Source organism: Carlito syrichta, unplaced genomic scaffold (genome assembly GCF_000164805.1).
Source record: "Carlito syrichta isolate Samal-C Ts95f unplaced genomic scaffold, Tarsius_syrichta-2.0.1 Scaffold111540, whole genome shotgun sequence".
Classification (NCBI taxonomy): Eukaryota; Metazoa; Chordata; class Mammalia; order Primates; family Tarsiidae; genus Carlito; species Carlito syrichta.
Genome location: NW_007055636.1, coordinates 33,806 through 54,376, shown reverse-complemented (window position 1 = coordinate 54,376; position 20,571 = coordinate 33,806). Strand labels below are relative to the sequence as shown.

General features: G+C 58.6%; 2 protein-coding genes across 6 annotated transcripts in view; one reads left to right on the top strand and one right to left on the bottom strand.

Moving 5' to 3' along the window:
• PDK2 (pyruvate dehydrogenase kinase 2) overlaps nt 1-15,781 on the top strand; it is a 16,546-nt gene extending 765 nt beyond the window's left edge. Inside the window, exons 1-11 of one of the 4 annotated variants that reach the window (XM_008070107.1) lie at nt 7-27; nt 1,814-1,955; nt 10,249-10,320; nt 10,755-10,939; nt 11,552-11,641; nt 11,837-11,914; nt 12,981-13,057; nt 13,142-13,240; nt 13,431-13,538; nt 14,018-14,131; nt 14,712-15,781. In XM_008070107.1, coding sequence (XP_008068298.1) covers nt 1,888-1,955; nt 10,249-10,320; nt 10,755-10,939; nt 11,552-11,641; nt 11,837-11,914; nt 12,981-13,057; nt 13,142-13,240; nt 13,431-13,538; nt 14,018-14,131; nt 14,712-14,852 — 1,032 coding nt within the window. In that variant the 5' untranslated portion in view covers nt 7-27; nt 1,814-1,887 and the 3' untranslated portion in view covers nt 14,853-15,781. Of the gene's footprint in view, nt 1-6; nt 28-320; nt 401-1,813; nt 1,956-10,248; nt 10,321-10,754; nt 10,940-11,551; nt 11,642-11,836; nt 11,915-12,980; nt 13,058-13,141; nt 13,241-13,430; nt 13,539-14,017; nt 14,132-14,711 lie in introns of those variants that run through there. The other 3 variants (XM_008070114.1, XM_021718246.1, XM_008070118.1) reach the window with 3 other exon arrangements.
• A 1,557-nt stretch (nt 15,782-17,338) lies between these two features.
• Nucleotides 17,339-20,571, bottom strand: part of SAMD14 (sterile alpha motif domain containing 14) — a 13,461-nt gene continuing 10,228 nt past the window's right edge. Inside the window, exons 4-10 of one of the 2 annotated variants that reach the window (XM_008070084.2) lie at nt 20,507-20,571; nt 20,336-20,407; nt 20,089-20,248; nt 18,743-18,822; nt 18,581-18,701; nt 18,338-18,493; nt 17,339-17,690 (exon numbers count right to left, since the gene is read on the bottom strand). The exon at nt 20,507-20,571 is cut by the window's right edge and continues 1 nt beyond it. In XM_008070084.2, coding sequence (XP_008068275.1) covers nt 17,535-17,690; nt 18,338-18,493; nt 18,581-18,701; nt 18,743-18,822; nt 20,089-20,248; nt 20,336-20,407; nt 20,507-20,571 — 810 coding nt within the window. In that variant the 3' untranslated portion in view covers nt 17,339-17,534. The remainder of the gene's footprint in view (nt 17,691-18,337; nt 18,494-18,580; nt 18,702-18,742; nt 18,823-20,088; nt 20,249-20,335; nt 20,408-20,506) is intronic. The other variant, XM_008070089.2, reaches the window with a different exon arrangement.

Here is a 20,571-nt window from a genome sequence, read left to right as displayed (position 1 = left end):
TGTCCATGAAGCAGTTTCTGGACTTCGGTGAGGCGTGGGCGGGGGGGCGGCTGGCCGCGGCGGCCCCCGAGGGTGCGGAGGGGGCACCCGGAGCACTGGGGGGCACGCAGGGGAGGAGAGGCCCCGAATGCCGGGCGGTGGGGGGGTTGGCCTGGAAGGGGACAGGCGGGAAGGGGTTAACGGGGAGGCTGGGCCCTCCGGGGCTCTGGACGGTACGTTCTCGGGGAAAGGGGCCCCGGGGTTCCTTCCCGGGCTCGGCGAGGGTCTTGGAGAGGAAGGGACTGCGAGGCTGCGATGCTAGGAGCTGGCGGTGTCCAGGCACTCACGAGTCGATGGGAGGTGTCCCGATGACACCGAGAAGAGGGGACAGAGGGACATGCTAGCAGGAGCAGTAAGCAAGGTTGGGAGGCAGAGAAGGAGACTCCCCACGAAGGGTCAGACACTCCTGGGGCCGAGAGTGAGGGAAAGCAAGGGGGGTACAGCTGGGGAAGGTCCCTCGGAGTAGGGTGTCAACAGAAGAGACTAGTGGACCTCTACCCACGGAACGGGCGGGACCCCAGCTGCCCCAGTGGGCAAGGACGCTTGAAGATCAAATCTTTTCTGTCTGGCAGCCTGTCACCAGCTGGGCAGGGGCCCCAGGCACCATGAGGTGGAGTCAGGTGGCTGTGCCCTTCCTTGGCTGTCCCCCCGGGCTCCTAGATCGGGATCACCCACCACCAGGATTCTGGGGGTGGCTGTGGGGAAGGAGAGAGGCTGTGCCAACGTGGCCCCTGAAACAGGCATCGTGTGGGCCCAGTCTGTCTACACAGCATTTCCAAGGTGCCAGCTGAGGGTTGGGGGCCGGGGCTAGTCTCTCAAGAAGTTGAGTTGGTAGTGCCTGGCTTGGGTTGCAGCTGCGTCACTGATGGGACAATGGCAGGGAGGTGGCAGCAGAGACATAGGGCACCTGTTCCAGGACTTGTCTGCCTGTGCCCCTGCCCTCCTTGAGCCTTGAGCTTCTCCCATGTAGAAAAGCCTCCTTTACCCAGTCCCAGCCCCCAGCAGCTATCCCCCCGAAATGGCTCCTAACTACAGAAGCGTCCCAGCTGTGAGGAACTCGTAGTTAGAGTCAGGTCAACTTGTACGATGGGGGAAACAAAACCTTCAGAAGGATGGTGACATGCGCTGGGTGACAGAGTGGGAAACAGAACCTAGTCTAGAACCCAGGTCTCCTGCCTGTGGGCCGCAGCCTCATCCTTCCTCCACCTGTCTTCATCTTGAAGCCAGACCAAGGCCCAAGGCATTTGGACTCTCATCCTGGTGCCCAGTTTGCCTCACAGACAGGCATTAATACAAGGGCAGCTCCACAGTGGGTGTTCAGACTAGCCTGGGTGAGGTGGGCTGGACCAGCGACACACTGGACCCCTGCGGCTGAGGTGGTCTAGGTCTGGCTCCTGAGTAAAAATGGATTTCCTAGGCTCCTCGCCCCCTGCCATCAACCCCCCAAAGCAAGTGTCTGCTGGGAGGGAAGAGAAGTGAGGTGATTTAGACCAGAGGTGACTCCAGGTGGGCTCAGGAGTGGCACTGCCCCCTGTGGCTAAAGGCAAGCGGGGTTCAACTGGAAATGGAGAGAAGATGTCACCCCTGAATATCTGGCAGGCTGGTGCGGGGGCTGGGGGGCGTTTGAGCACTGCAGGGGAGGAGGCGCCTTGCGGTGTGGGTGGGTCCCTTTCCCAGTACCCCCAGTCCATGAAGGTTTAGCTGACCTGACCCTGGAGACTCCACTGGCTTCCCTGGACTATGGCTCCGTGAGCTCACCCCTCTCCCTCCCCAGGGTCCAGCAATGCCTGCGAGAAGACCTCGTTCACCTTCCTCAGGCAGGAGCTGCCCGTGCGCCTGGCTAACATCATGAAGGAGATCAACTTGCTTCCTGACCGGGTACTGAGTACGCCTTCCGTGCAGCTGGTGCAGAGCTGGTGAGACCCCGGCCCGGGCCCTGTGCCTTCCGCTCCATCGCCAGGTGTCCCCGGGGCTCAGGGGTGGAGGCTCCAGGCTCCCAGCAGACTTAGGGGGTACAGAGGGAAGCACTGGATCCCTGAGAGGCTGGTGGGGGGGTCACCCAGGAGTTCCAAGGAAGCCAGGCTAGAGCAGGGACTGAGATCAAGCTTCTAGCCTCTGCGTCTGGGGGACAGTTCCCTTCCCATTGCCCTCCTTTCTCTGGAAACTCTAAAAACTCTTGGAGCCATCCAGAAAAGCATAATTTTCATGGCCAAAAGCCCAAGTCAGCCTTAGCCACCAGCCCCGTTAGGCAGCATTGACTTGGGGTAACTTTTGGAGAAACAGAAAAACAAGGAGCAATGCTTGGAACAAATTATGTAATCAGACTGCCAGACAGATTGTTTTGGAGGTTGGAAAACAGTCAAATCGGAACAGGGATGGCAAGGTCCCTCCCCGGAGAGCTCTGGAGGGGCAAAGACCAAAAGTGTCAGAGGGGGCCTGACAGAGTTCACCGAGTGAAGTAACCGGACACCATTAGCCAGTGGCCAGTCACATGAATCAACAAGGGTGTCCTCTATCCCTGGGCGTATGAGTGGCTAATCCTCACTGACTCCGGGGCACCTGAGCTGAAATCCCCTGCCGGCTCTTCTGGGCATGTGGTGGGGGCAGCTCCTCCTCTTAGGCAGGAGCCTGTGTCCACACCTGCTTGGAGCCCCACACCAGGCCAGGGTTAGGAGGACAGCCGCCACTGCCCTCAGGGAGCCCGTGAGCTCCAGGGGAGAATGAAGCTCCTCACCCAGGCCAGGAGAGCCAAGGGCAGCCAAGGTAGTGGCAGGGACCAGTGAGTTGCTGAAGAGTTCATTCTACTGAAATTAGAAATCAAAACGAGATCTAAAAGGAACATGGGCTGGAGTGGTTTTTTTTTTCTTTTCCCCTCATGGCAGAAGTATAACAGGTTCACTTTGACTCTTGGAAAACACAAAAGAGTAGATGGCAAATGCCAGCCACTTCCCCTCACCCCATAAGTCAGCACTGTTATGTTTTCATAAGGGCCAGTCATGGTGATTCACGCCTATAATCCCAGCACTTTGGGAGGCCAAGGTGGGAGGACTGCTTGAGGCCAGGAGTTTGCCAGCCTAGACAACAAAACGAGACCTCATCTCTACAAAAAAATTAGCCAGGTGTGGTGGTGCACACCTGTAGTCCCAGCTATTTGGGAGGCTAAGGCAGAAGGATCATCTGAACCAAGAAGGTCAAGGCTGTGATGAGCTGTGATCATGCCACTGTACTCCAGCCCAGGCGACAGAGTGAGACCCTGACTAAAAAAAAAAAAAGTGTCATAAGATGTGGCCTTCCAGCATTTCGTCTATGCATGGATGTGCGTATACGTGATTTATTGTAATTAAATGAAATATGGGCTGAGCTCGGGAGGCCCGAGGCGAGTGGATTGCCTGAGCCTGCGGGTTCAAGACCAGCCTGGGCAACTTGGCGAGACTTCGTCTCTACAATAAGTAAAAAATTAGCCAGGTATGCTAGCACGTGCCTATAGTTCCGGCTACTTGAAAGGCTGTGGCAGAAAGGATCACCTGAGCCCAGTAGGTCAAGGCTGCGGTGACCGTGAGCATACCACTGCACTCCAGCCTGGGTGACAGAGTAGGCTCCAACTCAAAAAAAAAAAAACCAAAAGAAAGATTTGGTAGGGGTCAGTGTTGTACACAAGAGACCAGGTATACAGTAGCTGCACAATGAGTGTCAGTTGAATTAGAAGAAGTGGGAAAATTGCAGTGGACACACAGAGGAGGCAACTTGTCACTAGGCTGGGGCAGGGTACCTAGGCAAGCCTAGAACTAGGAAGGGCATTCCAGGCTAAAAGAAAAGGTGTGGAGGCTGGAGAGGCTTGGTTGGAGTGACCGGAAGCTCACTCGGTAGAGGTTGTGCATTCTGGGCCAACAGCAAAGGTGGGCGGAGGGTGCAGCGTGCAGCTGATTTTCACGTCGCCTAACCAGGTCACCCCTTGCTGTGCGCTGACCCTCCGAGGTCTGGGACCTCCACACCAACCAACACTTCCTGCGGCGGAGTGATGTGGAGTGTGGGGTGGAGACAGAAGGTGCCATCTGTCCCCCAGCCCTCCTCCGGCTCTGTCCGGCTGACTGCCCTGGCTGCCTCTCCAGCTGGTCCCTGACGTCAGGCCCCTCCCTGGACACTGTGTTTCTGGGAGAGCAGGAGGAGGGCGGGGGCCGCTGAACTGCCCATGACTCCCGTGGGCCCCCGCCGAGTCCCTTCCTGAAAATCAGTGGCACATGGGAGGCCTGGCCCGACTTATTCTTCCCTCAAAGCTTGGAAGTAATGTCAAGTAACAGCAGGAGGGAGTGAAGTTAAACAAGAGAGAACACTTCCCCAGTGTTCTTTCAGCTTAGGGGAGAGCAGACCAAAGGACTGCTAAAGCATCCCCATGCACTGAAGAGGCAGCCTGCTGAGAACTTGCCCAAAGAGAATGGGCATCGGCTGCAGCAAGAGAGATTGAGGTGTGAGGGCAGGAAGGACTTCCTGACAGGGATGAGGTGGCTGTCTGTGAGAGGGTGGAGATCACCTTCTCCAGGAGAAACTCTATGCCATGGGATGATGGGGGTGGTGGAGGTGGCCAGGGTGAGCAGGAGAGGAGGGACATCTTACAGGGAGCCTGGCAGGAGAACCATCGTCCTGAGGCTGATGAGTAAGGGGCAAAGACCTCCCCTTTGGGAAACACAAGTGCCCCGTGGGAGTGCAGGTGTTCATGGGAACAGTTAACGTGTGGCAAGGCTCATGGGGCTTCTAGGCCGGGCAGAGGTTCTAGGCAGAGTCACTGTGGGCATGCTGGGAATTCCTGCTTCTAAGTTAGTCCGATGAATGATTTCCGCGGAACAGACGTGGGACAGTGGTCCCTGTTTTGGAGGCAACCAGACAGTGGGGAAAGCCCCAAGCTGGGTGTCAGCGCACTTGACTTTGAGGCTTGCTTGACATTTCCTCCTTGGCAAGCCCACAGAGCCTCAGCTTCCTCATCTGTAACATGGGTATCCATTCTGTGTGTAAGGGTCACGGGCCACTGCCAGAGTGAAAAATGTGGGGAACTCCAGGGACACAAGCCATGTCCCCAAGCTTCTGGACAGCAGCTCCTCCAGCCCAAACTGAAGTCATGATGGCAAGGCTTCTCAGTCATAAAGAATGGTGATAACAGAAGCAAACATACCCGAGGGCTTGCTGTGTCCCAGGAATTGGTCTCAGCATCTGCCTGTATTAACTCATTTGATCTTCACAACAACCTTATAAAGCAACCCTGCTTCCTAGATGAGAAACTGAGATTCCGAGAGGTGAAGAAAATTGTCTGAGGTCACTCGGGGAGCTGGTGGTGGAGCCGGTGGCGGAGCCAGTGGTCGAGCAGGTGGTAGAGCCGAAATTCGAACTCAAGCCATGGGATCTTGAAGGGAAAGGAGGAAGGCTGTGCCATGGGGTATTGATGTGGAGTCAGAGATTTCCAAGTTCGTGGGCAAGTCTGTGGGAGAGTAGGCCTCGCTTTACAGAAACGGTTGAACAGCCCAGTGTTGTTGGGCTGCAGGTGTGGACGTGCTTCCAGAAGACACAGGATTAAGAGCTGCAGAGTGGAATCAAATGACAGTCAGTCACTGCTGTCACTCGCAGTCTTGGTGGGCGTTGTGGGTGGGAGGTAAGATGGCCAGCACCTTCCCTGGCAAGGTATGTGGCCCCCAAGCCCTGCCTGTTGGGCGTCCCACCCCCACCTGGGGGAGCCAGGCCTTGCCCTTGGGAAGAATCACAGCTGCAGAGGGAGTGGCTCTGGGCCCAGGACTTGCCCGTGCCAGCCGGGCTTCAGCCAGATCATGCATCAGACCCCTCAGCTGTGCCTGGCGGGACCTGAGCCGGGATCCCTCTCCTGGGCGCAGACCCACTGAACCCTTGCGTTTCATCCACACCCCATCCCACAAGGTGCTTAGTGCTGTGAACCCCATTTTGCAGATGGGAACCTGAGGGGCTTGGTGGCCTCTTTAAGGCACAGCCAGCAGCCGACCCCAGACCTGCCTGGCTCGGGGGCTCCAGGTGCAGGATGCAACCACCTGTCCCCTCAGTGCAGTGAGTCGCCCTCCTCACACACCCATCGCCTTGTTCACACCCTCATCCCCAGCAGCTGTGGACACTAGTACGTGATGCACACCCTCGGACACACCCACAGGCATGCACACGTCACAGCCAGACTTACACACCTGGCCACGGGCTCAGGCTCCCTCTGCTCCCACACAGGCTGGCAGGGCCTGCCTCCCCTCCCTCAGCCTCCCCCTCCTCCCAGCCCCATCACCACACCCCTACCAGCTCAGTCTGCATTCAACCCTCCCCCCGTGCCCCCACCCCCTCAAAATCCGGGGCTCCAGACTGGCTCCATGACCTCGGACGGGGTTGGGCCACTCCAGATCTCACAAAGGAGTCCTGGCAGTCCTGTTTACTGCAGAGGTCGGAAGTCAGCAGACCCAGAGACCTCTGCCTTCCCCTGGTCATGGTAGGGTCACTGCCTGCTCCACCTGGAAGTGCCTTTCACTCACCACTGCTTTCAGACCTGCACCTAAGCCCAGTTCTCTCTCTGGCCCCACGTGGGTGGGGGGCAGTCCAGGAGCCAGCACAGCTCTGTCCCCATCCCAGTGTCTCCCTTTGGGACCCAGACCTGGCCCAAGGACAGCATCTTTTTTTTCTTTTTTTGAGTTGGAGTCTCACTCTTTCGCCCAGACTGGAGTGCAGTGGCCGCTCCCGGCCACCGCAGCCTCGACCTGTTGGGCTCCGGCGATCCTTCCGCCTCAGCCTTCCACGTAACTGGAACTACAGGCACGCGCTACCACGCCCGGCTGATTTTTTGATTGATTGTAGAGATGAGGTCTTGCTGCCCAGGCAGGTCTCGAACCCGCGGGCTCAGGCAATCCACTCACCTCAGCCTCCCAAAGGCGCGGGATTATAGGCTGAGCTACCGAGCCAGCTAGGATGGCATCTTAGTACGCCAAGCCCCTGGGGGTTTCAGGGCAGGGCCCAGACCCCTGGAAAGATCCTTCTGGTCCTCTCCTTCCATTCCGAGAGCAGCCCGGCCCTCTGCCCCGAAGCCCTGTGAGGGAGTCAGGCAGGCAGGGATTCCAAACCCTGCTTCACCAGGAAACAGCCTGCGGCTGGCACTGCCCATTGTCACTCCTTCCTGGTGCCCTTTGCTCCACTTCAGCGGCCACGTGACCGGCCCCTTTTCTGCCCTGTAGGGTTCCTCGAGCAGCCACAAAGGGGGCGGGGCCGGCAGCTGGGACTCTGACCCTGCCCACCCCCACCCACCACCAGCCCAGCAAAGTCAGGGAGTGACGCAGCCTCCTAACTGCAACCCCTACTTCCCTGTTTGCCCCCCAAGTCAAGGGAAGGGGTGCCAACGCCGCACTCTGCAGCTGGTCTCCTCTCTTTCCTGCCCCTAGTGGTGCACACCTACAGGCTTTCCCTCCAAATCCCTTCTCGCTGTAAGAATCCTGTGAGTGGGAAACTCTCTCCTGGGCACACTTAGGGAACAAGGGATTTGGAGACACACAGGCCTGGGAGGAAGAAATCCAACTCTGCATGTTAACTTCCCCATCTGTAAAATGGGTCCAGCAGTAGTAGCCACCTCACCGGGCGATTGTGGAGGCTGAAGTTGGGGAGCAGGTACGCACAGGGTGGGCTGGCAGTTGGTGCCCAGAAAGCGCTGCCATTGCTGTCAGCAGCACCACTGTCAGGGCCAGTATAGATGGTGAGCAGTCGGCCACATGGTGTGGACTAAGAGTCCGACAGACCTGGGTTTGAACCCCAGCCATCACCATCCTTCGCTGTGGCTTGGGACATACTACCTGTCCTCTGGGGCAGTTTCCTTGTCTGGACAAGGAGAGAAATGCCTTTTGCTCATCAAGCCTCTTGTGTTGGAAGACGAAAGACTTCATGTGGGACTCCGTGTCCGTGTCAGCTATTGTTATACACCAGGAGTCTGAGGCTAGGTCTTAGAAATGCTACTCTGATTGACTGCTGAGGTGGCAGGGTGGGGGGGTAGGGTCTCTGGGAGGATGCTGATCTTTTCTTCTGTCTGGGTCCCACCTCCCCCTCTCCACTCCCAGCAGCAGCCACTAATCCTTCTGTCTGACTCTGTGCTAGACCCTGGGTGGGGAGGGAAGGGAGGGAGCTCCCGGCTAAGCCAGCCCTAGGCCTGCAGCAAGAGGGCAACTCCCAGGGCAAAGCCCCCCAGGACTCAGTGGTATAATTCAGAGCCCTCAAGCAGTAGAAGGGTGTCAAGTACTGCCTGGGGGCTCAGAGGAGGCACCCGGTATTGACAATTCCTTTTTTTTTTAAATCAGGGTCTCCCTTTCAGTCACCCAGGCTAGAGAGCAGTGGCAAGCTCACGGCCACCACAGCCTCAACCTGCTAGGCTCAATGACCCTTCTGCCTCAGCCTTCCAAATTGCTGGAACCACAGGCATGCGCCACCATGCCCGGCTAATTTTTTTGGTTTATTGTAGAGATGAGGTCTCGCCATATTGCTCAGGCTGGTCTCCAACCCCTAAGTTCAGGCAGTCCTCTTGCCTCCGCCTCCCAAAGTGCTGGGATTATAGACTCTCCATGTGTCACCCAGGCTGGGGTACAGTGGTGCCATCATGGCTCACTGCAGCCTCGAACTCCTGGGTGCAAGCCATTCTCCTGCCTCAGCCTCCTTAGTAGCTGGGATTAGAGGCACGTGCTGCCACACCTGGCTGTTGGCAATTTCTGAGCCACCAGTCCTAAGAGCAAACACTGACAGAGCACTTACTATATGCTAGGCACTGTGCTAATGATCACATTTAATCTTCACCAAAAAGCAGTGATAAGTAGGTGTACAACTCCCCATTTCCCAGTGAGAGAACTCAGGCCCAGAGAGGTTCTACAGTTTGACCTAGAGCCACACAGCTCCAAGAGGAAGAGCCAGGTCTGGGACTCTTGCAGAGCCAGCTCCAGGGCTAGTTCTTCCACCCTTTTCTGTACTGTCAGGCGCAGGGTTTCAGAGGCGGGCATTCCTACAGAGGGCACTGTGTGGACACAGGCGTGGAGGTGAGACCCAAGACCCGTAGGATGTCAGGAGCACTGGAGACTCAGTCTTCATTTTTGCCCTGAACCTGCAGCCCTGCAGCTGACTCTGCCTTTCACACCTGTTAGGGAGTACAATGAAGGTCAGAGCACTGTGAACCTGGGAATGATTCCTACTGTGGTGGGGCTTTTTCTAGAGACACGTTGTGCCCCCACTACTGCTCTAGGCAGCCCTTCCTTCCTCCTGGCTGGAAGTGTGTTTGCCAGACAGAAGCTCAGCTCTTTCTGCCTTCTGCAGGAGAACAAGCCCCAGGCCGGGCGGATTAGAGGGAACCTGGGGTCATGACTCCAGAGGGACGGGGACAGTGACTTCAGGTTGGCACCATCTGCCATCACAGGTGAGCCTGACTTCCTTGCAGAAGCTGGCCTCCTGCTGGCCCTGCATTCGAGGCTCCCCAGTGTTCTTTTTAATTTATTGGGGAAGTCCTGGGGAAACCAGCCTCCCCCCAGACCTGCAGATAAGGGGGCTGCCCACTCCTGCTGAGCCTTCAGAGCGGTGTGAGCCTCTCTGGGCTCTCCAGGGGCCCCAGCGCCACCTGGAGACTGAGCTGGGCAGGCCCACCTACCCCCGGGTGCTTCCACCCTCCTCTTCGAAGCCCTGTTGCCTAGGCAGGTGCCTGGCCCAGGCCATCCAAGCTCAGGGGTCACTCCAGGAGAAGCCTGTGCTGGCCCCTTGGATGCAACAACAGCCCTGTGGGAGGAATTTCAGGAGCTGTTTCTGTGAAGCTTGGGAGGCTGAGGCATCTCCCACCTTCTCCCTCTGCAGGCGCTTGGTCAAGTCTCCCTACCCCCAGCCTCAGCCTCCGTCTCCTGATCTGGGAGGCCTCTTGGGTGGGATGATCTCCAAGCCCCTCCCAAGATGACTATTCTAGGATTCCAAAGCAAAGGCGCTATAAGGGGGACCAAGAAATTCGAGGTTTTCTTGCATAACTGACTGGGTTGTCAGGGAGACTCACGTACAAATGAAATGGATAGAGAAAAATAGTGATGAGGCTTGTCAGCAGGTACAGCCCTGTGCGGTGCCCACGCAGGAGCCGGCGAGAGTGAGGCCCAGCCAAGGGGGGGCGGGGGGCCTGGCCTGGACCCAAGTCGAGGCTGTGCTCCCTCCTCCCCACCCCCACAGGTATGTCCAGAGCCTCCTGGACATCATGGAATTTCTGGATAAGGACCCTGAGGACCATCGTACCCTGAATCAGTGAGTGGGGTCCCTGGATGGGGACGGAAGGTGACAGGCACCTGGGGTCACAGCCCTAGGGGCGGAAGTGCAGCAGGATGGAAGAAAAGAGTCCACCTTCAGGGACATCGGTCTGAGGGGGGAGACAGACTCTGCTTCAGGAAGTCCCAGGTCTGATCAGAGGGGCACAGACTCCGTGCCCAGAGGGCCCTGAGTCTGATGGACGAGAGCCAGGCTAGGCCCAGGATGAAGACTGAAGGCTTTTGAGCAGGGAGCTGTCGGGCAGGCAGCCGGGAGACTCAGGGTGGACTCTGGGAGGAGCGGGAGGGCGTCGTGTGTCCGTCAGGTTGGAAAGGGCGGGGTGAATGAAGACACATGGAGAACAGGTCAGAAGAGGAGGAGGGTCCGGGGCTGTCCCGGGCCTGGGAATGGGTGAACATCTGCCCTGTCCATAGGTTCACCGATGCCCTGGTCACCATCCGGAATCGGCACAATGACGTGGTGCCCACCATGGCGCAGGGTGTGCTGGAATACAAGGACACCTACGGCGATGACCCCGTCTCCAACCAGAACGTCCAGTACTTCCTGGACCGCTTCTATCTTAGCCGAATCTCCATCCGCATGCTCATCAACCAGCACAGTGGGTGCCCGCCTCGGGGGCGGGATGGGGGCGGGCAGAGGGGGTTGTCAGCCGCAGGGGCCTGGGCCACTCTTCAAGACCCGCAAAAGGGAGTGACTGGTGCCAAGGTGGAAAAGAAAATGGCAGCATCAAAATGTATTGTTTTCAATGTTTGCCAAACACAGAATGATGTCACGTCTTTAAATCATGTTTAATATTAGTAAAAACTCTCATTACATTAAGAAACCATTTGTTTTTTGAGAGTTTCTTATTCTAGGAGAACTTACTATGACTTGAGAAATCGTAGCCAATCATAAATTAAACAAGTTCCTCATGTTCAAGTAATTTCAGAAGCTAGATGGTAAGAGTGATCTCATAACATTATAGCGAAAAGAAAAGAATAAATGTAAGGTGGGAAGAGGCCTTAGAAAAGAAAAACGACTCAGCCTGCACAGGCCCAAAGCCCAAGCCAGGTGTGGTAGGCCAGTGGGGTCAGAGAAGAGAGGGCGGCAGGGGAGAGTGCGGTTTTAAGACTGGAGCAGCGGGGGCATTACAGGTGGAGGTCGAGCGCCTCAGGGTGGAGGTGGAGCGCCTGGCTCCAGCCCCTTGGCAGTGCCTTGCTTCCTCCCGCAGCTCTGATCTTTGATGGCAGCACCAACCCAGCCCACCCCAAGCACATTGGCAGCATCGACCCCAACTGCAACGTCTCTGAGGTGGTCAAAGGTGAGCCTACCCACGGGGAAGCCCTGGGGACCCCGCCAAGCTTACCTGGCCAGAAGGCGGCCCATCCCCCAGTGGGTGGGGACCACATCCCCATGGGTTTTGTGTTGGTGATGCCCAGTGTCCTGTCAAGGGGACTGCCTGCAGGGTAGGCTGCCCATGCCCTAAACTGCCCTAAACTACACTGTCTTCTCTCAGATGCCTACGACATGGCCAAGCTCCTGTGTGACAAGTATTACATGGCATCACCTGACCTGGAAATCCAGGAGATCAATGGTGAGTGAGGCCGTGTGTGGGGTGGGGGTGGGGGGGTCTCAGGGTTGGGGACAGGAGAGAGCAAGGTGAGATGAGGGTCAGGAAATGGACTTTTCTAGGTGGGAGAAGCAGAGCTGTTATTGTATTATTATTAATTCATTTGATAAACATTTATTAAACAGAAAACAAGACAGGTGAGGTCCCTGTTCTCATGGAGTTTATATTCTTGGTATTGGGGAGGTTGGCAGAATGCAGCCTTTAACCAATGAATGAATAAATAAGGAGGATCATTTCAGATCATGATGACAGAAAGGAAATAAAATATGGTGACTCAAAAGGATAAGGAGGAGTGGCGTGTCAGCTTTGCTGCCTTCCAAAATGCCAACATGATGGCTTACTTAAGAGAGGTTTCCAGGCCAGGTGCAGTGGCTCACACCAATAATCCCAACACTTTGGGAGGCTGAGGTGGGAGGATCGCTTGAGGCCAGGAGTTAGAGACCAGCCTGGGCAACATGGTGAGACCTCATCTCTACAAAAAATTTAAAAACTAGGCAGATGTGGTAGCACGCATCTGTAGTCCCACCTATTCAGAGGGCTGAAGTGAAAGGATCACCTGAGCCCGGGAGGTAGAGTCTGAGGTGAGCTGTGATCATGCCACTGCCCTCCAGCCTGGGCAACAGAGTGAGACCCTGACTCAGAGAGAGACAGAGACACACAGAGATACAGACAGAGACGGAGCGAGGGAAAGAGAGAGAGAAAGAGCATACAGTTTCCCTCTTGCCAGCCCCTGGGTGAGGTGGTCAGAGCTGCTGCCCACCCCTTATCTCAGTTTCAGCCTGGAGGAGGCGAGCAGGAATGTAAGTGAGGCCCAGGAGTTGAACACATTGCTTCCATCAGTCGCCCGGCTACCCCAGCTCAAAGGAGGCTTGAGTTCCTGGCTGGACAGCTGTGTGCTGGGTTACATCATTGGGGGAGGGAGGTCTGTCCCTAAATGAAGAAGGGAAAACGGCCACAAGGCTCCCACTTTGGGTAAGGTGGTTAAGTAATGACCGCTTGACAATTTCCTTGGCCTTGACCTTCCTTGCAGCAGCCAACTCCCAGCAGCCGATCCACATGGTCTACGTCCCCTCGCACCTCTACCACATGCTTTTTGAGCTCTTCAAGGTGAGGAGGCTGGGCTGGTCCTCCGCGGGGCATGTGGTCAGGGCTGGCTTCTCCCACACGTCTCTGACCTCTTCCCTTCTGCAGAATGCCATGCGGGCCACCGTGGAAAGCCATGAATCCAGTCTCGTTCTCCCGCCCATCAAGGTCATGGTGGCCTTGGGCGAGGAAGATCTGTCCATCAAAGTATGTGACCCTTGACCTTGAGGACCAGGGACCAGTGGGGTGGGGACCTTCCTCCTGCTGGGAGGTGGGCTTTCTTTTTCTCCCACGTGGTGAGTATGTTCTGGGGGTGGGGAAGACCACGAGAAGGTCAGGGGTGTGAGGGGATGGGAAACCGAGCTCGCAAGTCCCCAACACGTCCCATCTGCCCCAGATGAGCGACCGAGGTGGGGGTGTCCCCTTGAGGAAGATCGAGCGACTCTTCAGCTACATGTACTCCACAGCACCCACCCCTCAGCCTGGCACCGGAGGGACCCCACTGGTGAGCTGGCCTCACTCCAGTCCCCCTCCCACCTCCTGAAGATCTCTCTGTCCGTCTCGCTTCCTCATCTCCGTGCATTTCACTCCCGTGTGGCTTGTATGGTGCTGGGCGCCTCCCCAAGTCTGAGCCCATTCCATGTCTCCCTGGCGGTGTCTCTCTGTCCCCCTCGTCTATCCTTCTGCTCCCCTCTCCTCCCCCACCCCAATTACTACCTTTCTCTTGGCATTGTTCAACCTACCAGCACATCCCGAACTTGAGCCTCAGAGGAGCCCAGAACCTGCCCAACCCCAGGCTCCTCCCGCCTCCAGCCTTCTCTCCCCACGTGACTCCTCTGTTCCCCCACCCCCCACTTCTTGCCCCAGGGTCTCTCTCCCCACCCCAGCTCGGAGACCCCCTGCACAGCCCCTGCTCCACACCCGCCCCTCACACATCAGTCCCTGCCGGCCTCCTCCCCATTGGTGCCTTCCTGCCCGCTTCAGGCTGGCTTTGGCTATGGGCTCCCCATTTCCCGCCTCTACGCCAAGTACTTCCAGGGAGACCTGCAACTCTTCTCCATGGAGGGCTTCGGGACCGATGCGGTCATCTATCTCAAGGTGAGGCCTGGCCTGCAGAGCCCTGCAGGACAGCTGAGGGGCCCGGCCAGGGTCGCCCTCTGTTGGCCTGCCCACCCCGCCAGTCCTTTCCTGGCTCCAGGCTCAGAGGCAGCAGAGCCACGGGTCCTCAACCTGAATAGCCCCGACTCCAGACACACACAGCGTGGCAGGGAATTTCAGGGAGTCACAGTGAACGGCCCCTTTCTGGAGGCCCTGGACTTGTCAGGCCCGGAAGGAAGAGAGGGGGACCCTTAGTCTTGTCATTCAGCTCAGAGGGGAAGATAGACTCCCAGAGTTGGTGACCTCGTTCAGGGTCACACAGCCTTGCCTCCTCCCATCCCTCCCTGACCCTTCAAGGGAGCAACTTTCTTGAACAGGCAGGAGCGGGACACAGAAGGGACTGCCCTTTTGTAGGTCTTTCCAGGCTGGGGTAATGGTCTCAGCCAGTGTCTGGTGGCTGGGCTGACTGACCTGGGGTGGGGTATGTGGGCTGGCACGCAGCCCGCCCCAGGGTGGGGTGGCCTGCTGAGGAGTGGGTTGGGTGCAGGGAAGGGGGAGAGGCTGACCCACAGCTCCTCAGGCCCTGTCCACGGACTCGGTGGAGCGCCTGCCCGTCTACAACAAGTCAGCATGGCGCCACTACCAGACCATCCAGGAGGCCGGCGACTGGTGCGTGCCCAGCACGGAACCCAAGAACACATCCACGTACCGTGTCAGCTAGGGGCCACCGAGCAGATGGACTGCTGTCTCCGGGTCCGGCCACCACGGTGACCCTCCCCATCTCCAAGAGGGGGTGGAGGGTGGGTGCTCCCTGATGACCAGGTCCCATCTCTATGGAAATCACCACAGTGACTGGTCTGTGGTGGTCCCTAAGTGCCAATCTGTCTCTGTGGAGACCCCCTCGGCAGTCTCGCTGGTGTCCAGTCTCTGTGGGCGATGCCTGTGGGTTGGGGATATCTCCACCCTGATGGGGTGTCCCGGAAACATTTTCCCATGGCCCACCTCTCTGAGACCAGGGCTGACCCTTTGCTGCCAGGGTCCTGAGTCCCCCTAGCACCTTCTACAGCCCTGGCCTTCCCAGTGGATGCCCCCGCTTGCCTTAGTCCCCAGCCCACACAGGCACCCTGGCTCTGGTATGCTGGCACTGCTAGGAAGGGGCCGGTGGCCTGCCAATCTGGGGCGTGAGTAGAGAAAGGTGGTATCCCCTTGACCCCTGTCGGAGGCCTGCAGCCTCTCCCTCCACTCTGGACTTCCAGGTCCAGGTTGGCAGGGGAGGCAGAAGGTCGTAGCTAGGGCTCACCCCTAAACCTGGGAAGACCCAGAGGTCTCCCGCCCAGCCAAGCTGCTCGAGGCCTTGGTGACGGTTGTGCCATCTCTTAGCCTTTCCCCAGCATGTCCTCACATGCACACACCCACCTGCCCTCCACACGCCCTCTCAGTCCTGCCTGAGCTCCAGACCCAGCCCCCACTGCCCAGATACGTGTGCTCAGGGTGGCTTTCTCCCTCAGACACTCTATGTATATAGCTAGTTTTATAACCCTGAATGCCCCCCAACCAGCCCCTTGGCACACAAGGGGTTAAAGCTGTGTGCCCTCCCAGTAGCTGTGACGGTGAGGGTGACACCCACAGTAAAGAGGAGATTGAATGAGACTGTGGCCTGGCTGCTTTTCTGGGAGAGGGAGACCCACACATGCACTCACACACAGACTCACGGTACCCTGTGACCAACACGTGCTGTGCTTGGGACATCAGCCCAGCTTGGGACTGTGAGTAAAACACTAGGCAAAGCTATTTATTCAGAATGTCTGACAGCCCAGTGCCCCGTGACAAACCTGTTGTTCCACCACACTCAGGCCCCAGCACAGTCCTGTGACCCAGTCCGAGCCCCCAGCTGGAGCAGACAGCAATTCTGGTCACTGGCACATCATAAGTGTTTATTGAAATAAATTGAGAACTGCCTCCCCCCTTCACATGCAGCTGGACACCCACTCTAGCTCCCAACAGCTTAACGGGCGTGGGTGCCTTCCAATCTCCCACTGGTCCCTCCACCAGGCCCAGATGGTGCCGGCGACCCTGTACCTCAGTTTCCCTTGGAAGCCCCTCTCCCAGCACAGATGGCCGAGGGGCAGAAGGGTTGGGTCCCACCCAGGGACAGGGCCCTGGCCATAAGCCACAGCCCCTGGTCAGGAATGAGGGGAAGTCACATGCACTGGGTCCTGTCCACTGCTCCAGGCAGATAGTGGGAGGTGGGGGGGAGATTCTACTCAAAAGCCCCCAGCCCCACAGGTAACTCTGTTCAGTGACCCAGAAGCTGCACTGGCTGCTGGCCAGCACCACACCAGAAACCACCTCCCTAGACGTTCCCTAAAAAGGACAGATGCCACCCACAGGTTGATAGACTCCCCCTGGTTGGGGATCTGACCCTGGCCCTCGTTGCAGCTCAGAAAACTTGAGCCTGCCCAGCCTGCCAGTTCTGGAGCCCAAGGGGGCCCCGACGATGGCCAGGGCAGGTGAGGGAGGGCTGATGAGTCCTGCCAGTCCAGCAGCTTCCAGAGAACCCCAGATTTTGCCCCTCTGCCTGGCTAGCCTATGTATCACCTAGGCCTCGTGGGAGTATCCCAGGTCTGCTCTGCCCCCAGAGAGGACTCAGGTGCCCTCTGAGGGAGCAGCAGGAGAATCGGTCCTGGCTGAAAGCGGGTCAAAGACCAGGCCCTAAATGGGCCCCTTTGGGGCAGGCCTGGGTGGACGTCATGCCACCCACTGGGCCCCACAGGACGGGCGGGGGGGGGGGGGGGAGCTGTTCGTCCTCCCTTCCTTCTCCTAAGTTCTTACAAAGACTGTGCTTGCCCCGTGCTGCTTTCTCTGCTCTCCTCCCGTTGAGGAGTCTACCCTGAGTGTGACTTGCCCACCGGCCTCCCTGGGAAGCAGGACAGAGCTCCCACCACACAGCCACCTCGGAGAATGGAGAGGGACAGTGCTCACACCTACTCCTGCCGAGCTGCTCTCTGAGCCCTGGGACGCCGGCCGCCCTCGCTGGCCTGTGGCAGGCAGGCATCCTAGCTCACTTCCACCCAGCCCAGCCTGGGCCTGAGGGCAGAGGGTCAGCCTGACCCAGCCCTTCTGGGCTCTCAGACTTGCTCCAGCCCTGGCCTCTCTGCCCTCTGCCCCTCATCTGCCACCTCCCCCAGGAACGCTGTGCCAAACAAGTCCTCGGAACAGGATTTATTACTAGGCCCTCTCCCCGGGGGTCTCCCTCTCCAGGGTCCCTGGGTCTCGACAAGGACAGGGTGAGAGAGGGCGTGTCTCCCCAAGAGTGTGGGGCCAGGCCAGCCCAAGCGTGGTGCCCAGGCCCAGCCTCCTGCTGCGGCCCATGCCCGGCGCTGCCAGCTCAGCACCTCCCGCTCTAGCTCTTCTTGGCCTCCTGCTCCCGACGCAGGAGCTTCTCCCGCTGCCGTGCGGCCTTCTCCTGGGCCTTGCGCTCCTTCTCGGCAGCCGCCGCCAGCTCCTTCAACTTCCGCTTCACCAGCGCCCGGTCATGCGAGTTGCTGAGCCCCAGGCTCTGGGGAGGAACCCCAGTGAGGAAGAGTGTTTCAGGACCCTCCGGTCCGCCAGCCCCTGCCCACACGTGCTTTGGCCCAGGTGTGCTCTCTGGGGAGCTCTGTGAGCATCCCCTGCCGTGGACACTCCCACGCTGGGACAGCATGTGGTAGGGGCGGGAACACTTGGCCTCCCGCCAGGGCCCACTCAGGATCTTGTAGCTGCCACCCTGGGTGGGAATCCTCAGGGCGAGAATGTGCAGCGGGCGTGCTTGGCGCAGACCAGGGTTGAGGGCAGCTGGCCTCTTGTCCCCTGCCCCGGTGCTTGGCTCCCTTTCCTCCACTCAGGGTTCCCGTCTTCGCATGACCCTGAGACCAGAGATGGGGAGTGACTTGCCCAGGGTCACACAACTAGTCAGTGGCCGAGGCCCCTTCTCGCTTCCAGAGACTTCCTGGGGGACTGTCCTCACCATCCCTTCCCCCAAGCACATGCTGCAACACAAAGGTTAGACCGAGGACCTTGCCTAGAAGTCAGAGGTCAGGCGTCAGGGCAGCGGCCACAGATGGAGTGAAAGAGTCAGCCTGGAGGCCGGGCTGAGGGTGAAAGGTCGGGATGAGGGCTCCCAAGCCTCAACGGTTGCAGAGCCGCGGCCCTCCCGTGCAGACCCACCTTCAGTTTGCTTCCATCCAGCTGCAGGAGCTGCGGGCCATCCACCTGCCGGGCCGCAAATTCAGCAGCGTACTGCTCCAGGTTGAGGCTGTGCAGCCACTGGCCCACCTGCTGGCTGGTCCAGTGCTGGACGGTGGGGAGCGGGTCATCGAGGAACTGGGTGAATAAAGACCAGGGCGGGAGAGGTGAGGCCTGGCCCAGGGTCTGCACACCTCAGCCCAGCCCGTGGGCCAGCTGGCTCACCTCATCCGAAGATTGGGACAGTGTGTGGTAAGGGTAGGAACATTTCGTCTCCTGCCGGGGCCCGCTCGGGATCTTGGGACTGCAGCTGGGGGGCGTGGAGTCGTCACTCAGGGTGGATTCCTAGACGGGAAGGGATGCATGCCACTGAGGAGAGACCCCCCCCAGCCCAGCATCCCCATCCCCATGAAGCCCTGGACTAGGCACCAGGAACTGCTCAATGCCGCCTGTGCACGAGCCGGGGGCTGCGTGGGCACACAGGACACAGGGACTCTAGCCTTGACTCTCCGGGAGGGCAGGCAGCCATCTGGAGGACATGGGGCTGGAACTAAGCCAGGCAGAGGAGTTAGTGGAAGTGGAGGAGGCCTCGGGCTACATGTGGCTTCCTACAGGTAGTCTACTAGGACTCCCCCAAGCTGGGTCAGGTGTCCCTGCTAGGTGCCTCCCACCTGGTCCCTGGCACCCAGCTCACAAGTGCCTGAGTAGAGGTCTTTATCCTCGCTGGACCATAGAACTCATAAATTCTATGAAGGCCTGGGCTATCTTGTTCACCACGGTATCCTCAGGGCCCAGCACGAGGGAGGGAAGAAAGGGAGGTATGGAGGCAGGGTGTGCAGGGTGGGAGGCAGGAAGGAAGTCCCAGGTCAGAAGGGACTCGCTCTTCTCTGAATTCCTCGCTTTCTGATTTTCTTCTGCCCCAGCTGCACATAAGGAACACAACCAAAGCTGGATGTGGTGGCTCACGCCTGTAATCCCAGCACTCTGGGAGGCCAAGGCAGGAGGATCACTGGAGACCAGCCCGGTCAACACAGTGAGACCGCATCTCAAAAAAGTCATAATAATACTTAGAAAAAGACAAAAAAGAACAGAACCACAAAACCAGCATTGGACTGGAGTCACAGAGCTTTGCAACTAATCTGTGTGTGTCCGCGGGCCAGTCCCTTCTCTCCGGGCCTTCATTTGCTCATCTGTACAACGGGGATGAGTGTGCCAGCTGCCCCGCCCCCACTTCCCTGAGCCCTCTGTAGACTGCGGAGGGCTGTCTGAACGTGCACGGGTGCTCATCGCTGCTTCTGCTCCTTGGTCTCACTCCTCTCATGAGGCTGTGTGTTTTCAGAGCGTGAGGTTGGGGGCCTGTTCACCTCTGTGCCCCCGGCCCCACCTGACTAAGCAAGTGGTCCCGCTCCTAACTCAGGAGGGGGGCTGCACTGGGCAGGGCTAACAGCGGCAGGAATGGGGGAAGCCGCAGCTGGAGAACAGCAGGGGAAGCACGGCGTTCGGTACTGCCGTGGCATGGCTGACACAGTGAATGAATCAACGAGCGAACTCAAGACGCGAACGAGTGAATGAACGAACGCAGAGGACACACACAGTCAGGGCCCACGGATGGCGCCATGCCTGACAAATGGACTCCCGGAGTGCCTGAAGGCCAGCCCAAGCCAAATGTGACGGACGGCCTCGTGTCATCTGAGTCCGGGGGCCGTGGGAGGACAAGGAAGTCACGGCCTTACCTGGGAAGCCGACTTCTTGGGGCTGAAGCCCTCGTGCTTGGGGGAGCAGGCGGGGGACGTGGTGCTGCCGGAGGACGCAGAGCCCTTGCCACTGTCTGTGAACCAGGAGAAGGGCAGGAACGGAGAGCCTCCTGACCTGCCGGATCCCTCCACCGACTCCCTGCAGAGACAGCGGCCCGCGTGGGTGTGGGCGTCGAGTGGAGGGCTGGCCACGGGAGCTGCAGAGGGCGCTGTGGGCTCCTCTTACCTGCTGCCCATGGACAGGCGGTTGCTTCCCTTCTCCTTCCTCTTGCTAGTGGACGCTCGGCGTAAGGTGACCCTGTGGGGAGGGCAGGGGGGAGTGGGGCAGGGTTGTCCCTGTGACACCCCCTCACCCCAACAGCTCCAGGCCCTGCGTTCTGGCCCCTCCTCCCCTTACCCCAGGTCCAGGAACTTTCGGCGAGTCTTCTTGTCCAGGCCAATGGTGGGGCTGGCGGGCTCGGG